The sequence below is a fragment of the Garra rufa genome, chromosome 19 (genome assembly GCF_049309525.1).
Source record: "Garra rufa chromosome 19, GarRuf1.0, whole genome shotgun sequence".
Lineage (NCBI taxonomy): Eukaryota > Metazoa > Chordata > Actinopteri > Cypriniformes > Cyprinidae > Garra > Garra rufa.
The window spans coordinates 10199715-10225212 of NC_133379.1; the positions used below are offsets into that span (position 1 = coordinate 10199715).

The following is a 25498-nucleotide window of genomic DNA, read 5'->3' on the forward strand; positions in this document are numbered from 1 at the left end:
AGAAGACAAAGACCTGCATAATGAGCCGCATAATTAGTTATTCAGTCAGATGACTGAGAGGAACAAAGGAATGAATGAAGGAGGAATATAAGGACAAAATATGTTTGTAGCTTATTTTGAATAGATTTATTTATCAAGAAAAATAACTTGAGATTCACTTGTGAACTTCTTTAACATCTGAAGATGGTACAGTGCTCTCAGGAAAACAGTTTGAGGAGACTCAAGTAAATGTCAGCAGGATTCATGTGTTGAGCAGGTTTCCAATCACTAAAAACAACAAAACAAAACATCTGTGAGCATGTTAATATCAGCAGCATCATACTATTTATTTATATATATATTATGATTTTGTAGTCATAGACCCACGCATTTTGTACAAATGTAAAAAGGACATTTTATATCTGAGAAACTAATAAAAATTGTTTATCGTGTTAAACATCCATTCGAGAACATAGTATTAATACATATTGTCAAAACATACACAGTGTAAACCCTCATATTACATCCTACTGTTGTAAGATACATTAATAACTAAATAAATAATTATGATCTTATAGTCAAACATAAGCATGCTTTGTGTGTATTATAGAATACAAAGACTACAAAGGCTATATTATAACTGTTAAGCTTAAATGTGAACACTATAACCTTTATATTGCATCATTCTTTATTGAACAGACTATTAAAAACATACTGGCATCGTGAGTCATTTAGATGCAGTGAAATGAAACGTACTTTATAATGTTTCACTTGCTGTAGTCAGGAATTATAGTTGGCAAAAAGTCTTAACTGGTAAAATGTTTGCACATTCTGTCACAGTAATAACTAACAAGTAGGCTAATAAGAGAAAAAAAAAACTTACTCATGTCTTCTGAAGTACGTTTTATTCCTGACAGAGTCTTCTTCCAGAAATGACTAACTTGAACGAAGTTTCTCCTTTGTTTACCGTGATGTGGGCGTCTACTTTTGGCGCGGCGCCCTCACGTGGACGATTTGAATATGAATAGCGAACAGCTCATGGGCGTGATCTAATTATAAAATAATGAAGCAGACCGGAGAGACTGGACATCGTGTTGGTTTCATATTGATTATTTTATCACAGGATATTTGTTTTCGGTAAAACTTACTTCGTTTAAAAGTATACATATCAAGCTTTGTCTAGACATATTGCTCATGTCTCTGTGTTGTATATTGGCTGAGTTATAGTATATTTTACTGACGCGTTTCTGAATGAAGATCACGGAGATCAACGCGGCAGACAGCACACCCTTTTTGTTTTCTTTATTTTGCAAAATCACAATGTTTTTTGATTTTGTGAGTATATACAAATAAAAGTAGACCCTTTACAGATTCGATTGATGTACTGCTTTTATCTGTACAATCAGAAATGACAAAGTAATTAAAGTTCCTTTTGGGAAACTGCCTCAAAACGCCCCAGGGCGTTTTTCGTCCCCAGGGGGTTAACAATATACAGTCATTCTTATCAAAGTGTCTTGAATAGGAATCAAATAAACACAATGAAAACAGTCTTTTTTGATCTTTCATATTTCTACCTACTCAGTGTGAAACCTGGGCCTGTTTTAGGTGAAATTGAATAATTTCCCACGGCACACCTGACGATCTCTCACGGCACACTAGTGTACCGCGGCACAGTGGTTGAGAAACACTGCTCTAGTCAATGCTTGTGTTTACATCAGCCGCGGCTCTGCATGTGTTTCGGCCACTGATCTATAACAAAGAGTCATTATATAAATCAGTGATTTCGACCCACTATACTGCACACGTCAATGACGTGGCTCTGACACGTTACCGGAGTAGTTCGCAGCCACTTGAGTCAATGCTTGCATTTATACCAGCCGCCCTGCGGCTCGCTGAAGCATCCCAGAAGCGGCTGTCCATGCTACATTGCTAAATTTAGGCTAATCCTCCACCTCATCCTTTCCCACCCACCAACGATTTGAATTTCTGTAGGCGGGATTTATTTGAATGATATTCTAACGAGCTTTGTGACATCATAGCATCCGGAAAACAATGCTGTGTTGTCCAAACAAGCCGTCCAATGTAGTTCTTGGAAAGGCATTTTTTAAAAACAAAATATCTCCCTTTGGAGTGGACTTGGAGATTTGTAACTCTGTAGATGTTTTTTATGCCCAAACATACGCACCACACACTGACTGAAATTCAAAAAGTTAAAAAGCATAATAGGACCCCTTTAAAACAGTTAAAAGGATAACTATTGCCAAAATGCAACCTGGGTTGTGTTTTTTACTGTAAACGAGACAAACATATATCTAAAAGCATAATTACGACAAACGAGTCGTTTTTGAGATTGACTGTGATTTCGTTTTGTTTTCAATGGCCGGTGAATGGGAATACTAGGGGCATAAATTTGAGCGCATCAAAATCGATATTTTTACAACACTAAGAAGGCTCGACACACCATGAAACTTTGCTCGAAGTATCGCCTGGGTCTCTACACATGAACTCGAGCATTGAGAACATTGTTTGTGTACACAGAGTTTACTAAAAAGAAAGGTTTTGAACAACTCACTTACACTGTTTGAGTTTCCGCTCATGGCCGTCTTGCCAGTCAAGAGGTGTCGATCTCCGAATGCGAGGATGGATAGCTCCTAAAGCATATTTCCATATGAATGCACGGCTAATTCGTTGTTTTGTCACAAGTGAAAAACAATATTAACCTTCTAGTTGTAAAAAGAGCCTCATATAAGCCTAATATTTCGTCCTATGGAGTCCATTCATTCGCATTCGGAGATCGACACCTCTTGACTGACCTCTTTCTTTTTAGTAAACTCTGTGTACACAAACAATGTTCTCAATGCTCCAGTTCATGTGTAGAGACCCAGGCGATACTTCGAGCAAAGTTTCATGGTGTGTCGAGCCTTCTTAGTGTTACAAAAATATCGATTTTGATGCGCTCATTTATGCCCCTAGTACTCCCATTCACCGACCATTGAAAACAAAACGAAATCACAGTCAATCTCAAAAACGGCTCGTTTGTTGTAATTATGCTTTTAGATATATGTTTGTCTCGTTTACAGTAAAAAAAAAAAAAAAAAAACCGCCCAGGTTGCATTTTGGCAATAGTTATCCTTTAAGCACAAAAAAAGAATCTTACAATTTAATGTACCGCCTCTATTTTAAAACACCAGCCGGCACTGCCAGCTGATCCAGTACCAAAGCTTGGAGACCAACCATCAGCAAAAGCCTCCCGTGAACTCGCTCCATACTGCTGACGGAGCTGTCTTCGTTAGAGGGAAGTCACATGTTGGTAGGAAACAGCCAAACATCCTGAGCAAAGGTTGCATGCCACGATTGGGCTGATAAAACACCAATGCATGGGTCAGCTAAAGAGAATCTACTAATGCGTGTCAATGCATAGACACATGTTGACTAAGGTCTTATGAAATCAGTACTTCAACTTCATGTTTCACATGCTGAATTCAGCGTTGGCTTAACTAAAGCTTTTGCTCTTTACAGCAGCCAGAGGTCATATTCTCTTTCAGTAAATCCCATATCAGACCGTTGACTGTAATGCTAATAGATTACTGCATTTGTACACTCCTAAAAGTTTGCACTGTGTATGTGGCCAATAAGGTCTTCTGTAACTGTGGGAGGCCCTAACACATCCTCATTCCCAAGGGCAAAATGACAGTCTGCGAAATGTTAGCCTTATATACACTTCCCACTTTGGAGTTTCACTGAGTCAGGATTGTCATGTGACTCAACAGACAAAGAAAAACCACCTCTGTTGTCATTGGACGGCTTGAGATGTTGAAACCTGATTTTCAGTGCTGAACACACATGAAAAAAAAAAAAAAAAAAAAAACAGCAGCAATTACAGAGACACAATAACCGCTAAATATTTCCAATCATTTATCATGTTCAAACAAAAAATTTTGAAACCCTAGTCTTTTTTTTTCTTCATCTGAAGCAAACAAACTAATCTAAACCAGCAGAGCAGCTCTGGGCTTTGAGGGGATATGCACTGCAGTGCACTTCACCAAAAGAACTGTAATAGCCTTGAAACAACCCTAGTGAGTTTAAGGTGTGTCATCTACAAACCATGAACCTGAGATGGCCTAATTTAGACTGTTACTTCATGCATCTTGATTGAATAAACTTCAATGTGATTTAAAATTGAAATGCATCTCTGCAGTTCAGATATACATACAATCTAATTCACTTACTGTATGCTAATAAAACGCATTATATGATGATGTTCATGCTGGGCAGCAAAAGCTTACAAGGTAAGAGGTAAGCTTATATTTTACAAATCTTGAAATGTCTAAAAGTAATATCTAGTATTGCAGCTGCTCCACCTTTTTGTGAAATTACGCAGTTAAAAACACTTGTTTATTCCTTTAAATTCAATGATCATTAGTATATAAAAAGGATTGGTCACCACCAATGCTCATGACTTAGTTACTATATAGTTCCTATACAGTTTTTCCTTCTGGAGCATCAGTGAGTGTTTGAACCTTCTGTAATAGTTGCATATCCCTCAAATGTTCTTAGTGTGAAAAGATACATCAAAGTGCTGGAAAACCTAATATTTTTGGGGACCAGAAGGATTTTTCTTAAGAACAGCAGGCAGTTTAACTGTTCAGGAAAAACAAGGGACTCATGAACAACTATCACAGTAACCACCATTGTGGATCATTCTGGTAACAACATAGTATTAAGAATCAAGGGCATGTAAACTTTTGAACGGGGTCATTTTTATAAATAAAATTAGTATTTTCTTTTGTGGACTATATGTAAACACCTTTTAGGCAAAATATCTTATGCAGGTCAGTACTAAATAAATAATAACATGCATTTTGTATGACCCTTTTATTTTTGGTCAAATGATTAAGATTTTGCAGATTCTGAAATGGGAATGCAAACTTTTGACCTCGACTCTATGATATTGAGATATCATAAACATTAACACTATGATTTTCTGTAAAACTGTTGGTAACACTTTAGTTTAGAGACCAGTTCTCACTATTAACTAGATGCTTAATAGCATGCATATTACCAGCATATTGGCTGTTTATTAAGCACATATTAATGCCTTATTCTGCATGCCCATATTTTAGAAAACTTAGTCCAACCCTGTATCTAAACTTAACAACTGCCCTAAAAAGGCAATTTTTAGCAAATTTTTATTGCTATTTTTTTTTTTTTTTTTTGAAGGTTTACTGTTAATAAGGACATTGTCATGATCTGGGCTGTGGGATTTTCCCTCAGCCACCTGAGAGCGCTGTTTCCCTTCCCTTGCACTGCACTTCCCTGATCGTTCACACCTGTCTTTGTCATTAGCACTCATCATCCCACACCTGTTCTCAATCACTCAGTCTATAAGAACTCTCATTTCCCACTCATCATCCTGTCTGCATTGTCTTCGTAAGTCTGTCTCTGTGTTCCGGATATCTGGCTCTTGATCGTGTTCCCTGTTTTGTGTATCTTGCCTTGTTCTAGTCGTGTTGTGCCGTGTTGGCCTTTTGGTTTGTTTTTTGTTTGTTTGTTTATTTGTGTCTATTTAATAAATTCTATTCCCCGCACTTGGACCCAGACCTCCTCCTTCCCATGTGACAGAATGCAGACAGCACAGATGGGTCCAGCGGGGAGGATTTTTTTCAAGGAGGCGGCGTCCCCCCGCTTGGGGGCGGCGACCACCCACTCTGTTCCCGAGACAGGGGAGATGTCCTTTGAGGCGGCGTCGGCCACTCGTTTCAGGACCATCTATGCTTGCCTGGCGGCGATGGACGCCCGTAGCGCCGAGGCTGCGCGGAAGCGCCCCTACTTTGCGGCGAGGGTGAAGACGCTCTTCCGCAGGAAGGCGGCGGCGTCCGCTATCTCAGTCCCCGAAGCGGCGGCGACCGCTATCTTTGTTCCCGATGCGGCGGCGTCCGCTGGCAATGTTCCCGAGGCGGCGGCGACCGCTATCTCCGTTCCTGATGCGGCGGCGACCGCTATCTCTGTTCCTGACGTGGCGGCGACCGCTATCTCCGTGCCCGAGGCGGCGGCGTCCGCTAGCGTTGTCCCCGAGGCGGCGGCGTCCACTAGCGTTGTCCCCGAGGTGGCGGCGACCACTATCTCTGTTCCTGACGCGGCGGCGACCGCTATCTCCGTGCCCGAGGCGGCGGCGTCCGCTAGCGTTGTCCCCGAGGCGGCGGCGACCGCTATCTCCATTCCTGATGCGGCGGCGACCGCTATCTCTGTTCCTGATGCGGCGGCGACCGCTGGCTCGGGTACTGATGATGCGGCGACTGCTATCTCTGTTCCTGATGCGGCGGCGACCGCTATCTCTGTTCCTGACGCAGCGGCGACCGCTATCTCTGTTCCTGATGCGGCGGTGACCGCTATCGCTCTTCCTCACGCGGCGGTGACCGCTATCTCTCTTCCTGACGCGGCGGTGACCGCTATCTCTGGTCCCGAAGCGTCGACGACCGCTATCTCTGTTCCTGACGCGGCGGCGACCGCTATCTCCGTGCCCGAGGCGGCGGCGGCCGCTAGCGTTGTCCCCGAGGCGGCGGCGTCCGCTAGCGTTGTCCCTGAGGCGGCGGCGACCGCTATCTCCGTTCCTGATGCGACGGCGACCGCTATCTCTGTTCCTGATACGGCGGCGACCGCTATCTCTGTTCCTGACGCGGCTGTGACCGCTATCTCTGGTCCCGAAGCAGCGGCGACCGCTTTTTCCGTTCCTGACGTGGCTGTGACCGCTGGCTCGGGTACTGATGATGATGCGGCGACTGCTATCTCTGTTCCTGATGCGGCGGCGACCGCTATCTCTGTTCCTGACGCGGCTGTGACCGCTATCTCTGGTCCCGAAGCAGCGGCGACCGCTTTTTCCGTTCCTGACGTGGCTGTGACCGCTGGCTCGGGTACTGATGATGATGCGGCGACTGCTATCTCTGTTCCTGATGCGGCGGCGACCACTATCTCTGTTCCTGACGCGGCGGCGACCGCTATCTCTGTTCCTGATGCGGCGGTGACCGCTATCGCTCTTCCTGACGCGGCGGTGACCGCTATCTCTGGTCCCGAAGCGGCGACGACCGCTATCTCTGTTCCTGACGCGGCGGCGACCGCTATCTCTGTGCCCGAGGCGGCGGCGTCCGCTAGCGTTGTCCCCGAGGCGGCGGCGTCCGCTAGCGTTGTCCCCGAGGCGGCGGCGACCGCTATCTCCGTTCCTGATGCGGCGGCGACCGCTATCTCTGTTCCTGATGTGGCGGCGACCGCTATCTCTGTTCCTGACGCGGCTGTGACCGCTATCTCTGGTCCCGAAGCAGTGGCGACCGCTTTTTCCGTTCCTGACGAGGCTGTGACCGCTGGCTTGGGTACTGATGATGCGGCGACTGCTATCTCTGTTCCTGATGCGGCGGCGACCGCTATCTCTGTTCCTGACGCGGCGGCGACCGCTATCTCTTTTCCTGATGTGGCGGCGACCGCTATCTCCATTCCTGATGCGGCGGCGACCGCTATCTCTGTTCCTGATGCGGCGGCGACCGCTGGCTCGGGTACTGATGATGCGGCGACTGCTATCTCTGTTCCTGATGCGGCGGCGACCGCTATCTCTGTTCCTGACGCAGCGGCGACCGCTATCTCTGTTCCTGATGCGGCGGTGACCGCTATCGCTCTTCCTCACGCGGCGGTGACCGCTATCTCTCTTCCTGACGCGGCGGTGACCGCTATCTCTGGTCCCGAAGCGTCGACGACCGCTATCTCTGTTCCTGACGCGGCGGCGACCGCTATCTCTGTGCCCGAGGCGGCGGCGGCCGCTAGCGTTGTCCCCGAGGCGGCGGCGTCCGCTAGCGTCGTCCCTGAGGCGGCGGCGACCGCTATCTCCGTTCCTGATGCGGCGGCGACCGCTATCTCTGTTCCTGATGCGGCGGCGACCGCTATCTCTGTTCCTGACGCGGCTGTGACCGCTATCTCTGGTCCCGAAGCAGCGGCGACCGCTTTTTCCGTTCCTGACATGGCTGTGACCGCTGGCTCGGGTACTGATGATGATGCGGCGACTGCTATCTCTGTTCCTGATGCGGCGGCGACCGCTATCTCTGTTCCTGATGCGGCGGCGACCGCTATCTCTGTTCCTGATGCGGCGGTGACCGCTATCGCTCTTCCTGACGTGGCGGTGACCGCTATCTCTGGTCCCGAAGCGGCGACGACCGCTATCTCTGTTCCTGACGCGGCGGTGACCGCTATCTCTGGTCCCGAAGCGTCGACGACCGCTATCTCTGTTCCTGACGCGGCGGCGACCGCTATCTCCGTGCCCGAGGCGGCGGCGTCCGCTAGCGTTGTCCCCGAGGCGGCGGCGTCCGCTAGCGTTGTCCCCGAGGCGGCGGCGACCGCTATCTCCGTTCCTGATGCGGCGGCGACCGCTATCTCTGTTCCTGATGCGGCGGCGACCGCTATCTCTGTTCCTGACGCGGCTGTGACCGCTATCTCTGGTCCCGAAGCAGTGGCGACCGCTTTTTCCGTTCCTGACGCGGCTGTGACCGCTGGCTTGGGTACTGATGATGCGGCGACTGCTATCTCTGTTCCTGATGCGGCGGCGACCGCTATCTCTGTTCCTGACGCGGCGGCGACCGCTATCTCTGTTCCTGATGTGGCGGCGACCGCTATCGCTCTTCCTGACGCGGCGGTGACCGCTATCTCTGGTCCCGAAGCGGCGACGACCGCTATCTCTGCTCCCGAAGCAGCGGCGTCCGCTGACGTTCCTCTGGCGACAAAGGCCAGCTCACGTTCCTCTGGTGGCGAGGCCAGCTCACGTTCCTCTGGCGGCGATGTCCGCTCACGTTACTCCGCTGCACGGGCCTGGCCCGCCATCCCTCCCCCTGATTCACCTTCCCTCGTTCCTCCTCCCTCCAGACTTATGGAACGTCTGGGAGCCGTTCCGTAGGGAGGGGGTACTGTCATGATCTGGGCTGTGGGGTTTTCCCTCAGCCACCTGAGAGCGCTGTTTCCCTTCCCTTGCACCGCACTTCCCTGATCGTTCACACCTGTCTTTGTCATTAGCACTCATCATCCCACACCTGTTCTCAATCACTCAGTCTATAAGAACTCTCATTTCCCACTCATCATCCTGTCTGCATTGTCTTCGTAAGTCTGTCTCTGTGTTCCGGATATCTGGCTCTTGATCGTGTTCCCTGTTTTGTGTATCTTGCCTTGTTCTAGTCGTGTTGTGCCGTGTTGGCCTTTTGGTTTGTTTTTTGTTTGTTTGTTTATTTGTGTCTATTTAATAAATTCTATTCCCCGCACTTGGACCCAGACCTCCTCCTTCCCACGTGACAGACATTTTCATGGGAAATATTCATCTTTACTGTAGATTAGCTACTCATATATGTATTACAGTCACTGTGCTAACAATCAAGCATGTGTAAACAGGGAAGCTACATCTCCCGTCCGTTTATCTAAAGCAAACGCAATGCAGGGACACTGTTTTACACAAGCAGTTCCAAACTGTTCCTCAGACTCCCCCCTTTATCTGCAGAGAAAATTACGGCTTCTATTTATAGAAAGCTTGTGCTCTTCAGTTCGACTGGTGAAGCATTTTAGATCTATGATCTGCCAGCACCATAATGCTCTGAGCTGAACATACACCCCAGTCAGCAATACTCATAACATTAGTATTCTGTAGGTAGTGGGTGTAGCATTCTGATGAGATCATGATTCTCATTTAAAAAGTGTTGAAGTGTTTCTAGGTGGTTCCTCCTGGGATCTTCTGGAAGGTTGATAGGTAGCTCACTGACCCAAATCTGAAAATCCCATATTTAAGTCATATTCTGGCCTAGACATGAATTCAGTATAATAGGCATCCATAATGTTGAACATAATGTTATCAGCCAGTAGAATAGCAGAAAAGCAGAAAATATCAGGACATTGGAGCTTCCACGTTGAAATTTTAGATTTTAGTATTGATTAAAAATGTCAGTCATCATGTTGGTAATTGGCTATTGGCTTTTTATACTATTTGACTGATTATTAATAGATTTATTGGCTATTGCCACATCAATATACCTAAAAAAACAAGGAAAAGTATGTGCCAACATATAATATTTAAAGCAGATTTTAAGAGAATGAGAGGGATATGTTTTTCAGCTACAGAGGCCCAGAGACAAAGGCCAAAATCCATGATCCATCATTTGTTTTGTTCATGCTTTTCACTGGGTTTCCCTCAAGCCATTAGACATCACATTTTGACCAAGAACATTAACTAGAAATATGACTCCCTATGGCAAGCCAAAGTTAACATGTCTACTGTGCCTCCTACTACTAATCCCATCTTTGCTACATAATACCATTGTCATCAATGACTTAAAAAGATTATCTCAGGAAACAATCATTAACCTTGTTACTTCACAACTGGAAATGCCTTTATCATGTCAGAACATGATGTCCCAAGTCTATGATTTTCAAAGAAGAAGCACTGGTGGTAACATATGGAAAAAAAAAGCAGTTAATGACATTAACCCATAAAAGTGAAGAACAAAGAGATTTATAATGATGAGTAGACATGTGAATCTGAAACATTACTACTCTGATTTAATTATCATTATAGTCACACAAAGTATGATTGTGCTTCTAGGCTAAATGTTACTTGATGTGATTAATATCTCTGCCAATTTATAGTTATAATAGATGAGATCTATTGAATGTCTCAATTGTTTGTCTCAAATGAAAAGGATTAAACTGAGACTTTAACTTTTATTTTTCTCCTGAAAAAGCCCAAAGCCCAATTGCTCAAAAAATGAAATTGCTCAACTGAGCTATAATATCTACTTAAATCTTAGTATTATATATATTAAAACATAATTAGTATTAAATGTATTAAAATGTTGCATAAACAGGCGTCAATTAAGTCTTCTGAGTCATAAAAGAGCAATCTTTAAGGCATTCATTTGCATAAACTAGCATTTTGAGATGACAAGCTATTGGAGTATGACATAAGCAAAATTTCTATTAAATCATCTTACAGCAAAATAATATTTTTTTCCAGGCATAGAATAAAAAAAAATCCTCATCAAAATTAAATGAACTACTAATAAAGATAATTAATTTATTTGTTTTAGAGAGAAACGACGCACATACAGCCGTCATTTAACAATTGCGTGAACGAATCATTTCATGTTAGTGATTCAGAACCAGTTCACTAAACCGGTTTGAGCGAATCTCCAGAGATTTTGACTGAAAGGGCGAAAGTTACTTTAATATTTAAACATAAGAAATGAAATAAAAAAATATTAAAAACGTATTTATGACTTGACTGTATTATGACTTGTTTAAATATACTTATCAAGTCCTTTCAGATAAAATTGGACATGTGAAATCACAAAACACTAACAAAAGTTAATATAAAAAGAAAAAATGCACACTTAGAACAGAAGGGCCACGCGATAATGTTGCGTTAAAAGAATCACTGAATCATTTTTTTTTTCAATCCGGTTGATAAAAGAACAGTTCGAAAGAACCGATTTGCGGAAATGAGTTCCCCACTACCACCATGACGTCACGATGCGTCATCCCAAAATAATATTCGATAATCTATTCAACGCCTTTATGTAAGTAGTGTAAAATTTATAATAGTTATGTTGTAAAGTATTTTACCTAACATCGTCAAAATTTCTAACAGTATGAGGAGGAAAGTTATTTTGAGCAGCAGTATGATGATGCTGATTTCAAACCGGGCTGCACCAGTCTGGACCAACCATCTTTATCCCTTATGTACATGCGAAACTCTTATATCTGTGACACTGATAAAAAACTATCGATACACATTGTCAACATCCGATTGTCAAATATAAATGCTGAAATAAGAAAACGAGTCGTCTTCTGTAATCGTAAAATCAGTAGGTTGGTTGGTTAGCGAAGCCTCTTACCTTGTCTGACTTGGGTTTATTCTGCAGCAGCTGTTCCAGATAGAGATCGGAGAGAGCCGTTCGTGCGCTGTTGACACGCTCCAGAATGACAGCAGGTTCGTTTTTATTGGAATTTAATGTCATCTTTGACAGTTAGAGGGGGAGGGGGTTAGAAATAAAGGAAAATAGTCAGGACCGAGTTGGGTCTGCTCAAGGTCCGAAAGGGGTTGGTCAGAAGAGCGATACGACCTGATAAGAAAGCTTGAGATAGTTGAAGATAAAGGTTGAGGATTCGGGCTCGAAGTCCAGAGTTTGCGCAAGAGACAAGACACAGCTGACAAAGCACATAAACATTAGTGTGAGGAGGGGGCTGGCACACTGCAGCTTCCCTTTAGTGCGCACTTACGTAGTTACTATCTCTGACAAAACGTACAAGAAGACCCGCAAGCGAGTTCTACTATGGAAACGGCTAAGCTCATGAATATTAATTACGTAGAAGAAGTCACATTTGATTGGCTGAAAGACGGACGTTGTTATCGAAGGCGTGGGTCAGGAATATTAATCATGTAATGTGACTGGTTGCTTCAGAAATATTTGATAAATATTAATAAGCAAATCCTTCCCTATAGTAGGATTTTAAAATTAGCAGATGTTCTGTTGAAATATGTTTTTGAGGTAACCACTTGCTAACTTAAGTTGTTTCGTTTCCCTGTGGAACTGAAAATGTCATAAACAAGATGCCGAATAGCCGTTTTGTGTTTTCCCCCTTTTTTTAGCTGATTGTTTAATTATGCTTTCATGGTTAGCAAATGCCTATATATGAATAATGAAAAAAAGAAAACGAAATAGCACTTAAGAAACGTAATCCTTCTGTATCTTACTGAAATTTAAATGAAAATTAACTCTTCCTGTGCATATATTAGTAAATGTGCGTTCATGTCACTGAGTCGATATAAGACATGCAGTAAAAATTTAATTTAAGGGCATGTACGCCCCCTTGCGTCCCACACACAATGATTTTTTCACTGCCTTTAGCTTACAGTTTTGTAGTGCGATCTTTGAGGGGACATCCATTTTGTAGTGGTGTCCGCAAGCTTAGTAGAAATTATTAAGTGCGCTCATTCATAATGCACTGCAATAATAAACGTACGATGTGCACTCAACAGCAACAAACAAACAAGCAAACAAACGTAAATACATTAAACATGAATCGAATTAAAAATAATTTTAAAAGTGGTACAAAAGCTGTCACTGGGGCAGCTTTCAAAAGGTTTGTATGTACACTTTAGAAAATTAATATGTTTCTTTAATATGCATCTTTTGGGGCTAAATACACTAATTTTTTGTGTTTTTATCTCAACATCAACATATGTGAATTTAGTCAGACAAAACAGTTCTGAGGTTATGTGATCTAGGCACAAAAATGTAAATTTAAGACATATTCAGACATGATATTGAGTTAAAGCCTATAGGCTGAGTGAATAATAGTAAAGTGCCTTGCGAAAGTATTCATACTGAAGGATCCTTTGATCCTCACATGCAGACTGTTTGTGTTTTTGTTTTGATTTGTATGTTTTAATTCATTTTATAATCATAATGTATTATTTGATTGTTTATTATTTGATTATTATTATTTTTATCATTTGATTATCATTTATCATTATATTTTGAATCATTTATCAATTTATTGTACTTCTATTTCTTATTATTTTTCTTTGCATATGTCACGTTGAGATAGAGGAAATCTGGGTCCAAGTGCAGGAAGAGGGTTTTTAATTAAACAAACAAAATAAACATAAACCAAAAGGCCAACACGGCACAAACTGAACATAAACTGAAACACAAAATAACAAAATCAAGAACACGGTCAGGAATATCAGGAACACAAAATAACACACGAGACAGAAGACAATGCAGACATGAAGCAGGAGTGAGAAATGAGAGTTCTTATACAAAAGTCCAAATGGTGAACAGCTGTGAGTGAATCAGTGTTAACGACAAGGACAGGTGAATGCTATTAGAAGTGCAGTGTGAATAGCGACCTCAGGAGGCTGAGGGAAACCCCACAGCCCCGATCATGACAGTACCCCCTCCCTACGGAACGGCTTCCAGACGTTCCCAAAGTCTGGAGGGAGGAGGTACGGAGGAAGGCAAGTCAGGGGGAGGGATGGCGGGCCAGGGCCGTGCAGCAGAGTCACGCGAGCAGGCCTTGTCACCAGCGGAGCCTCAGCGGACGCCGCCGCGTCAGGAACAGCGAGAGCGGTCACCGCCGCGTCAGGCACAGCGAGAGCGGTCACCGCCGCGTCAGGCACAGCGAGAGCGGTCACCGCCGCGTCAGGCACAGCGAGAGCGGTCACCGCCGCGTCAGGCACAGCGAGAGCGGTCACCGCCGCGTCAGGAACAGGGAGAGCGGTCACCGCCGCGTCCGGAACAGAGAGAGCGGCCACCGCCGCGTCCGGAACAGAGCGCGCGGCCGTCCCAGCGCCAGAAACAGAGATGGCGGTTGTCGCCACCTCCTCTCCAAAGCAGGGGCGCTTCCACGCCGTCTCGGCACTGCGGGTGTCCATCGCCGCCAGGCAGGCGTAGATGAACTCGAACCGAGCTGCCGACGCCGCCTCAAAGGACATCCCCTCAGTGTCCGGAACCGAGCAGGTGGTTGCTGCCCCCTCAAAAAAAATTCTCCCCGCTGGACCCATCATGGATGTCTGCATTCTGTCACGTTGAGATAGAGGAAATCTGGGTCCAAGTGCAGGAAGAGGGTTTTTAATTAAACAAACAAAATAAACATAAACCAAAAGGCCAACACGGCACAAACTGAACATAAACTGAAACACAAAATAACAAAATCAAGAACACGGTCAGGAATATCAGGAACACAAAATAACACACGAGACAGAAGACAATGCAGACATGAAGCAGGAGTGAGAAATGAGAGTTCTTATACAAAAGTCCAAATGGTGAACAGCTGTGAGTGAATCAGTGTTAACGACAAGGACAGGTGAATGCTATTAGAAGTGCAGTGTGAATAGCGACCTCAGGAGGCTGAGGGAAACCCCACAGCCCCGATCATGACAGCATATGCATTTTCATTATTGTTCAGTTTTATGATTGTGGGGTTTCATGAGTTGTTTGGTCTGCATGAACGAGAAATAGATAAGAGGAGATGTTTATGGAAACCCAAGGTTTAATGGGATGTTGTCATGAATCAGTCAGTTTGATATATCATTGTTTGCTGAACTGTGTTCCTCAGACGAAGTCTGAACATTGAGACATACGCAACTAAGATTGTTCAATAAACTCTGTGCTACCTTTTTACCATCATCACTTCATCTCCTGCTTCTGCTCTTTTCTGGCCTTCATCAGTCAACTACTTGACTGACAGAGAACTGTTTTCACACTCGTTTTGGGTATTTTGGATACCAGACAAGACTTGCTATTAACAGGGTTTGGGTACAGACAGCGCTGCGACTAGTTGTTCTGTTACCAGACAAACTGATATTTCCTGACAAGATCTGGTGTCCGGGGCTGGATCTTATTTATCTTGACGTGGGGACTCGATCTAACAATACCCATTTATTTTTTAAACTGTTTTAAATTACTTTTTTCTTCACATCAGTCTCTACTCCATGCACCATAATGACAAAGCAAAAACAGAATTATCACAACTTCATACATTTATTAAAACAAAAACTGAAATAAGTACATTGTATAAGTATTCATACTCTTAACTCAGTACTTATTTGAAGCACCTTTACAGCCTCAGGTATTTGTTGGTATGATGCAACAAGATCAACATTATTACTTTGCATCAATTTAACACATCCTTGCTGAATAAAATATATTAATTTATAAAAAAAAAAAGAAAGAAAAAATACTGACCCCTGTTCTACTGTTCTTTTTAACTTTTTATTCATCGAAGAATCCTAAAAATAAAGTATCACAGGTTACAAAAAATAAAAAGCATAACTGTTTCCAACACTGATAATAAATCAGAATATTAGAATGATTTAGGAAGGATTGTGTGACACTGAAGACTGGAGTAATGATGCTGAAATTTCAGCTTTGCATCACATAAATAAATTATATTTTAAAGTATATAAAAATGATATATAATACACACACAGTGGCATGTGAAAGTTTGGGACAAAAAAAATATATATATATATATATATTAAAATACCCCCCTTCAAAAGTTTGGGAACCCTTGGTTACTAATACTGTGTGTGATTACCTAGATGATCTATGTTTTGTGATGATTGTTCACAAGTCCCTTGCTTTCTTTGTACAGTTAAACTGAGCACTGTTCTTCGGAACAATCGTCCAGGTCCTGCAGATACTTCAGATCTTTTGCATATTTGAACCTTTTCCAGCAATGACTGCATGAAATCTATCTTTTTACACTGAGGACAACTGAGGGACTCAAGCACAACTATTAAAAAGGTTGAAACATTCACTGATGCTCTAGATGGAAACACGATGCATTTAGAGCCAGGGGTGAAAACTTTTGAACATGATGAAGATGTCCAAATTTTTCTTATTTTGTTGAAATATAATTTTTTCCCCCCTTTTAGTACTGCCCTTCTGAAGCAACAGAAGATACCTTCATGTTTCCCGGAAGACAAATTGAGTGTATATATATATATATATATATATATATATATATATATATATATTATATATATATATATATATACACATACATACATTGTTCTTCTCTTGTTACCTTCTCTATTGTTCTACCTTTTACCTACCTACTTTTAGAAGACTATACCACTCCTATATTTATAACAATGCATTACAAATATTACAAGGGCACATTTATGTTTGGTTTGCAGCATCTTCCATCTTATTTGATGTTGCTGATTCAAGTCGAAACAAAGTAATTCATCCTGATGAAATGACTTGTAACTGTTCATTTACCTCCCACTAAATGTTATAACATCAGATGCACAACAAAAAAGAAAACAACAAGAACAGAGTAAGACTATATATTATTTGATGTCATGCTGCTAGTTATCAAAGAAAACTTAGGCCTAGTAAAAGAAATGTGCATATGAAACCATTCACAGATTCTACACGGGTTCTTCTTTAGCATATTTATTTTAAATTGAATAAATAATAAATATTTATTTAATAAATCTAATGGTTTGTTGAACTGTATGTGGATATTTGGGTTTTCAAATCTAGTGTGAAATCCCTACTTTTTGCGTAACACTTCATTTGATGTGTGTTACCAGAATGACTTTGCTACCAGTTCTTTGCAGTGTCGTAAGTGAAACTGGGGAGTTTGGTAGCGTGGGCTGGGAAGGTTTCGGTGACCTGTTCATCATTTTCTAGCACTGAGCTGCAGATTTAAAAGTTAGAAAGTTCAAAGCTTATTATGACTGCATTTGTGGTTTGGCTGGCATGCAACATTTCAGTTTTGATATCAGCTCTTGTCACTTCCTGTGGGGGCAATGTTAGCAGTCGTGGGCTTGCGCAGCCTTGCAGTGAATGTTTGAGAAGTAATTCTGGTTTAAGTAGTTTCAAATTATATCTTTTATAGTTTCCATGTTTATGTACAGGAAAGTGATTTGAATCAAGTCAGTTCTTTAGTGAATTCTGTTTAATATAAATCTTACAACATACTGTAAACGAGAAAAAAATGTTCTAGCCTGTTCTTTTTTTATTGGAAGAATATTGGAAGCATAGTATAAAGCAGATAGGCTTGAGCATTTATTTGGAAATCGTTTTTAAAATGTTTCACCTTCCATGAAAAATAACACATTTCCATTGTAGTTTTTTTTTACAGGTCAACCAGAATTAGTATTTTTTTTTCCTAATATTCCCATGACTTTAAATTTATATTTATTTATTGTTTGGTCTTATTTGTTTATTTGTCTTGATTTTGCATGTTTTTTTTTTTTGTTTTTTTTAAGGAAAGCTACATTTTAGAGCTCTCTACTTGTTATTTCATGACCCACTATAACAATGGCATTATAATGCATTATAAAACTTTAAGCTATAAACATGAAAAATAGTTCATGTGTAAATATCATAATCCAGGTCAAACCACATGTGCCCACAAGGTTTTCCACATCAATTTGCAATGTTAGACATGTTCACCAGCTGGGCTTGCGATGTGATGTTGCGATGTGAGGTGCTGAATTTATCACATAACTGTCTTGACTTTACATAATCTTCTTATTAATAATCATATACAAAAACAGAATGTCCTAATATACTGTAAATGGATATACTGGACATGAAAAACATTGCATGGGTTTACAAAGAGCTAAGCATAAACTTTAAGACTTTGTCACAGTAGTGTCACGGTCACACCAGGCTCTAACTTTACAAGTACGCAGTCATTCGAGTCACCAAAATATTAATCACCTGCTCATGTTCCTCATCATCAATTTAATCAAAGTACTACATCTCAGGATCCATTTTAAGAATTATTACTCATTTCCACCGAGCGTTTAGTACAATACAGTACTGTACGATCCTTGCATTTACACCGGCAATAGTACCCTTACTTGATAGGCGTGGTGTATGCTGGAAAGTAGCGATCAACTGTCACACTGTTATATTTTTTTGTTTGTGCACTCTGATGTAAATAAGCCTAACATGCATGAGCAGCATGGCGGAACGAGCGAAGGAGACGCTTCATTCCTCTTGTGTTTTCATTCGCCTTGTAGTATGTGCAAGGGACTATTATCTGTCAACCAATCAGCATTCTACAGCGAATCTAGCTCCACCCTTTGGGTATTGAACTACTGTGCTAGGTACCCCAATGAAAGGGTACAAAAAAGTGGTGTGGTATGGTTTGCTATTTTCGCAATTTCTGACAATGGAAATAATTGCGAACCAAACTGTACTGTACTCCACTCAGTGGAAACAAGCCATTAGTGTACACCAAGAATCTCCACCTCTTCTCCTGGAGAGATACTGTCCTGCAGACTTCAGTTACGACCCTAGCACACCTTGTTTATAATTATCAGGTAACCCTAAACATTATTTGTTTGAGGTTAGCTGGTTTAGCTGATTCAGGTGTGTTTGATTGGGGTTGGAGCTAAAATCTTCTCCAGTCTCTGCATTGCTTCCCCATTGAGCACACTAAAACCTATTTCATTCTTTATTACCTCACAGGACGAGTTCTTTAGAAGAAAGAAATTATCTGGAATCAGATTGCTGGAATGAGCCAGCTTACTGCTCAGGGTTCCCACCAGCATTACAGCTGCAACTTGCTGCATATGATGACTCTAATGGGCTTGAATGCTTAATTCAGTTATTTATCATAGTGGCACACTGGACAAAGAAATGCCTAAATCAGGGCTGGGCAACTTCAGTCCTGGAGGGACACTGTCCTGCAGAGTTTAGCTCCAACCAAACACATTGCCTGTAGCTTTTTAGTGATCTTGAAAACATTGATTAGCTTGTTCAGGTGTGGTTAATTAGGGTTGGAGCTAAACTCTGCAGGAAAGTAGCCCTCCAGAACCAAAGTTGCCCAACCCTGGCCTATATGAAACATTTACCCACCAGTCCTCCTTATCCCATTATCAGCTAGTTTCTATAAGGCTTTATGAATGAAGTGAATGAAGTGTTCCAGCTGTACTTCCATCACATTGTCCAGCTCGTGTACTCCCAGAACAAGATGGCACATCACTATGTTGCACTTGTGTTCGCCGAGCTAAGGGAATTCCATGTATACCTTAGGATTGCAGACTGCAGCAGCTTTCTTCTGCAGTGCTTGCTTGCCCTCAAGACGCAGCTGCATTGCTTCCCCATTGAGCACACTAAAACCCATTTCATTCTTAATTACCTCACAGGAGAGTTCTTTAGAAGGAAGAAATGATATGGAATCAGACTGATGGAAGGAGCCAGTTTACTGCCCAGGGTTCCCACCAGCATTACAGCTGCAACTTGCTGTATATGATGACTCCAATGGGCTTGAATTCTTAATTCAGTTATTTATCATAGTGGCACACTGGACAAAGAACTGCCTAAATCAGGGATGGGCATTTTCAGTCCTGGAGGGACACTGTCCTGCAGAGTTTAGCTCCAACCAAACACACCTGCCTGTAGCTCTCTAGTGATCTTGAAGACATTGATTAGCTTGTTCAGGTGTGGTTAATTAGGGTTGGAGCTAAACTCTACAGGAAAGTGGCCCTCCAGAACCGAAGCTGCCCAACCCTGGCCTAGATTAAACATTTACCTCGCAGTCCTCCATATCCCATTATCAGCTAGTTTCTTTAAGGCTTCAAGAACCCAGCAGCAAACACATAATGCTTGACTCATATGGGTCACAAATGAATATTGTGTCATGCCATTTGGCCTGATCAATGCTCCTTCTGTATTCCAAGGATTTATGAATGAAGTGTTCCAGCTGTACTTCCATCACATTGTCCACCTTGTGTACTCCTAGACCAAGACAGAACATCACTGTGTTGCACTTGTGTTCGCCGAGCTAAGGTAATTCCATGTATACCTTGGGATCTTACCTTCTAACAACTCAAGACAGCATTTACTTCAGCTCCTCTTCTAGTCCATCAATATCCTGACAAGTCTTTAGTTGTGGAAGTGGATGCTTGAGTGATAGGTGTGGATACCATCCTCTCACAGCAGCAGGGGAAAGCCTTTCCGACTCCATCCATTCTCTGTCTTTTCCAAATAGCTTTTCTTGGCAGAGCAAAATGATTATACTGTCAACAGAGTGTTGTGTCCCTGGCAGGAGGAGGCCAATCATCAATTCCTTAATTATAATAACAATTAGTGTCTCTATCCACAACAGGTAAGATGACCCCTCTTCTTCACGCAATTCCAGTTCACCTTCTCCTGTCATGCAAGACCAAGAATGTGACAGCAGACACAATCTCCCATCTCTATTCAGCTGAGGAAACTGAAGAAGCCAAAACCATAATTTCCCCTGAGCTTTTGGTATTTCCTATCCAGTGGTCCCTGGATGATAGAATCTCCAAAGCCACCATTACTGAGTTAGCTCCGCCGCGCTGCCCCATTAACTGCACATATATTCCTATCTTCCAAAAGATCTCCTTCATTGAGTCCACACCGTCCTCCATGGGCACTGCTCACCCAGGGACTAATTAAACCCTTTCACTCCTCAAGAATTAGTTCCGTTGGCCCCAGATCGCAAAACACATCAGAAAGTTCATCCAAGGATATGGTGTGGAAGAGCAACTCAAAGATGGCAGGCGCTGCAGTACAAGGCACATCTGTGTTTAAATGACTTCAATTAAAACCTGAGATCTATAAGACTGTTAATGGTAAAAAATTTTGTACAGAAAGAGATTCTTGATTTTCTTGCTGTAAAATAAAAACATTAAGCCAGGACAAGACTCAAGTTCTGTTGATTGCAAATACGTATGATTTGTATGACAACTGAATCCTCAAAGAAAGTGTTGTCTGAACCCTGTCCTACTACACATTGGAATATTTTCCATAAAGGGCCACAGAAAGATGTGGCCAACACATCTATCTGTTGGCATGTCTTAAGTTGGCACTGGAGCTATGGGCAATATCAAAATGGTTAAGAACAAGTTGGTGACTGTTTTCACTTCCAAGTATACACATGATCTAGATCAGAGATGCCCAAATTTTGTCCTGGAGGGCCAGTGTCCTGCAGAGTTTAGCTCCAACCCCAATTAGACACGCCTGGACCAGCTAATTGAGCTTGTATTAAGCAAACTAGAAACTTACTGGCATGTGTGTTAAGGGAAGTTGAATATAAACTCCGCAGGAGACCGGCCCTCCAGGACCAAGTTTAGGCACCCCTGATCTAGATGCTGTCTAGGTATCTGAAAGGAAAACACAGTTGTGAGATTATTTGTCAAAAGATACACAGTAGATACAGCTCATTTGAAGTATCTTAAGAATTAAATGAGTTAGTGAAATGTACAACCTGGAGCTCTGGCCAGAAGGAGCATTTGTTAGGCACTATTACGAGCCATGCTGGATGGGAGTTATTGGGTCTAATTCTGCACCTGCTGTTGGGGGAATAAGTGTGCCTCTTGGTAGTGTGAACACTCATTAGTGGAGTTCTATGCTCATTCAGGTTTTGTCATACAGTTGCAATGGATAGTGTGTGGGGATGAAACCTGATGCATTATTGTTGATAACCTCCTGGAGAGCTATTATATTTTATGTTTGCAAGAGACTTTTTTTTCTTTTAGCAAAGCAAGATTATTGTATGAATGATTATTGATAATTGAATGAATGAATGAGTGAATTAATGAATAAATCTTTTAATGACAATTTTCATGGGGTTGGTGAGGCCGCAACGGATATTGGCATGGGGATGGTTAGTGGCCTGGTTAGTGGTAGGATAAATGGGGATGTGGTTATCCTGTGGAATAAGAAGCTTGACTTAATAATAAATGTGTTTACAGTTGTTGTGAACTGGTTCATTGCAATACAGTTTACTTGTAAGGACAAGGAATTTATTATCCTAAATGTGTAGACACCTTATGAAAGTCATCATAATGAAGATGGACATTTAAATTGGCTTGCCTTTATTAATTCTATTATTCAAAGTAATACTACCTTTTGTGTATGTCATTGAGGATATGAATGCGGACATTTCAGATAGAAATTCACCATCTGATAATCATATTGCTCAGTTTCGTCAAGATAATAATCTCATATTTTCAAGTAAAGTGCTTTTGCCTTTAGGTAGTTGTATTTATACATGCTGTCTGACAACAAGGGAAGTGGCCCAAACCATATCTCTGATGAGCATCTTTAATATGGTAGTAAGAGGACAGCGTATTCTGTATTCTGTCAAAAGTTTTAAAAACAATTATATGGCAGCGACCTGTGTATATATGCTTTAAAGGGAATGGTACACAAGTATGTAGCTCATCAGTTCTGTGTATGACTTGGAACATGGTATTATATACAGTGCTAGTAAGAGTCTTGTTATGATCTGTAGAACTAAAGGGAATAAGAGAATTTTGCTGTGTGTGTGAAATTTAAATATCTTGGACATTTGATTACTGAGCACATGACAGAAGATGGGAACATTGGAAGGCAAACTTTTATGATGAAATTGATGTTTTTGTTTGGTTCTTGTAAGGTTGTTTAGGTTGTTACAAGTCAAAGACCTCTCAAGCAGAGTTGGTCAACCATAGTCCTGGAGGACCACAGTCCTGTAGAATTTAGTTTCAACCCTAGTCGGTCTTCAGGAGCAGGATGCTCTAAAGTATATATTCCTCAAGCCTCAACTCTACAGTGCTGGGGTTAAAAACTAGGGTAATGGTCACCAGTTTTCATTTTAGGCAAGAAAATATTTCCTGTACTCTGAGAATAGAAGGGACTTTTGCTTTTCTAACAGCTTGGTTTATCTAGCACTTCTTTGCATTTCTACTGAGGTTAGCAGTAATGTCAACCACAGCAACCAGGGTTCAACGTCATATGCGAGCAAAATTTCCTGCATAGCTACAGGAGTTTCTGAACAGACATGTATCTAGTCACTTGCTCAAGCAGAGTCAAACAAGCCACACAGGTAAGAGTTCTATTCTTTTCTTTGTATCTTAGCATTTGTTCAAAAGCAATTCAAAAAGTTAGATTAAGTGAAAACCTGTCATTATTCAGACCTTTTTTGACCTTTTCCCTCCCATGCCCTATTAGGACAACCGAATCACTGTATGTCAAGATTTTGAGGTGCAGTGGTCAGGAAGTGTACACCAATTTTTGACTGTCACAATGTTGCAGGAAGGCAATTTAACCATCAATAAGTCCTGTCAGATTCATGATGGGATACTGTCACCCTTTTTGCCCATTGGCTACATTGTCATCTGTTGCATTGGTCTGCTCTGCAACACTGTCACCCTCTACATATTTTTCCTTCGGCGGCATGCAGACTCCTCCATGGCTGTGTACATGCGGCATCTTGCCCTGGCGGACACCCTCCTGGTCATGTGTTTGCCCCTGCGAGTTTACTACCACAACAAAGAAGGTCCTTTCTACTTGTGCAAGGTGGTGGGCATCTTCTTCTACATCAACATGTATTCCAGCATCCTGTTCCTCAGTCTTATCAGTCTGGATCGCTACTTGAAAATCATCAAGCCCATTTGGGTCTTTCGAATCCAAAAGACGAAGTGGAGCCACACGGCAAGCTACACCATCTGGGTGGTCCTCATTTCAGGAATGATTCCCTTTTTTTCAAGCAACAGTCAAAAACATCCATGTGACAAGATTTGCTTCCACTTCCACAGCAAGGGACTTGTAGGTGGGATCATAAACATGACAACAGTGGTGCTCTTCCTTGTTTTTTATGTAGCCTTTCTTTGTTTTTATGTGAAGATCACTAAGAAACTGAGGACTATGTCTATGGGTAATGGTGACCCTAAGGCACAGAGTCGCAAAAAGAGGGTCATCATAAAGATTTTCTTAGTACCAGTCATTTTTACTTTGTGTTTCTTGCCCTACCATGCAGTACGAATACCATATGTTCTGGCTCAGATGAATGTGATCGGAGACCTTCATAGCCATCAATTGTTGCACATCTTAAATGAGAGTACCTTGCTATTATCTGGTCTAAATAGCTGCCTAGACCCAATTATCTATTACTTCTTATCCAGCGCATACAGGAAAACAATTCTGTGTGCCATTCAGGGCAAGTTTAAAAACATGTATGCTTTAAACAGAAGGAGAATCAGCATAAACCCATCAATCACTGAAATTTAGCATTAATGGATGACTTTTCCATTTGTGACTTTTAAGGTCTACATTAAACAAATTTGTTGAATTTAACAAATTGAAAATATTTAGTTTGAAATAATGTATAGTATTGGTCATAGCTTAGGCACACCTGATTGAAATTTTTGTTTCATATGATCATACAAAAAACACTGAGCTTGAGCATCTGAGTGTACATTTGTGGATATACTTTTTAGATTTCCTTCATAACTTCATTTAACTGTGTGGAATGCCTGTATTTATGATAGTGTGAAATAAATAAAATAAGAAAAAAATAATTTTGTAAATGTTATGGATTTCTCCTGTTGTCATAGACCCTATGTGGTTGACATGAGTGCTATTGTGTTATCTTGTGGTGATAGATTCTGTAATGTGTTAGCCACATAATTTTTTTTTTCTAAATGCAAGAGCAATGTGGAAAAATACTAAATGTTGTTCATGCTTAAAAAAATATTTGCACTTTTATTATTATTTAATTATTTAAACATTTGTGGAATCTATTTTTAAAGAATGTTTGATTTTATTTTGTTGACAAGTAAATTAAAACTAAATGAGATTAACTATGTTGCATACTGCATTAGTAACCTGAAATTCAAATACTAAAAAAAATTGTGTATATTTTTCTGTTGTAAAATGTATTACTGTCTGCATGCTTTTCTTCATGTTCATTATAAACTGTGCAGAGTATGCACATAGTTGTACATATGCCTGTAATCATGTTATCAGGTTATTTATTTAAATAAAGTATCTATTACCACAGTGCATTGTTTGCTGCAAAAACTGCAGTTGTCAGCTGATTTCTTAGATTAATGAGCTTGACATGATGCTCATGTGGGTTTGATGTTGTCATTTCGTTCAGATCGACGGATTGGAGAGAACATTGGTAAACTGATGAGAAGTGTTTTCTGCAGTGTGTGGGTGACAAACAGGATCCT

The 25498-nt window shown here is 41.6% G+C and overlaps 2 protein-coding genes across 2 annotated transcripts in view; one reads left to right on the forward strand and one right to left on the reverse strand.

Annotated features, from left to right (window-relative positions):
* Positions 1 to 12231, reverse strand: part of mpp1 (MAGUK p55 scaffold protein 1) — a 28525-nt gene extending 16294 nt beyond the window's left edge. Inside the window, exon 1 of the mRNA XM_073824445.1 lies at positions 11886 to 12231. Coding sequence (XP_073680546.1) covers positions 11886 to 12008 — 123 coding nt within the window. The 5' untranslated portion in view covers positions 12009 to 12231. The remainder of the gene's footprint in view (positions 1 to 11885) is intronic.
* An 11269-nt stretch (positions 12232 to 23500) lies between these two features.
* gpr34l (G protein-coupled receptor 34 like) lies at positions 23501 to 25216 on the forward strand. The gene has a single exon (XM_073825189.1). The coding sequence runs from the start codon at positions 23568 to 23570 to the stop codon at positions 24549 to 24551; it is 984 nt and encodes a 327-aa protein (XP_073681290.1). The 5' UTR covers positions 23501 to 23567; the 3' UTR covers positions 24552 to 25216.
* Positions 25217 to 25498: the final 282 nt, after the last annotated feature.

Coding starts and splice junctions, on each gene's coding strand:
- gpr34l (XM_073825189.1), top strand. CDS start 23,568: ATGTTGCAGGAAGGCAATTTAACCATCAATAAGTCCTGTCAGATTCAT.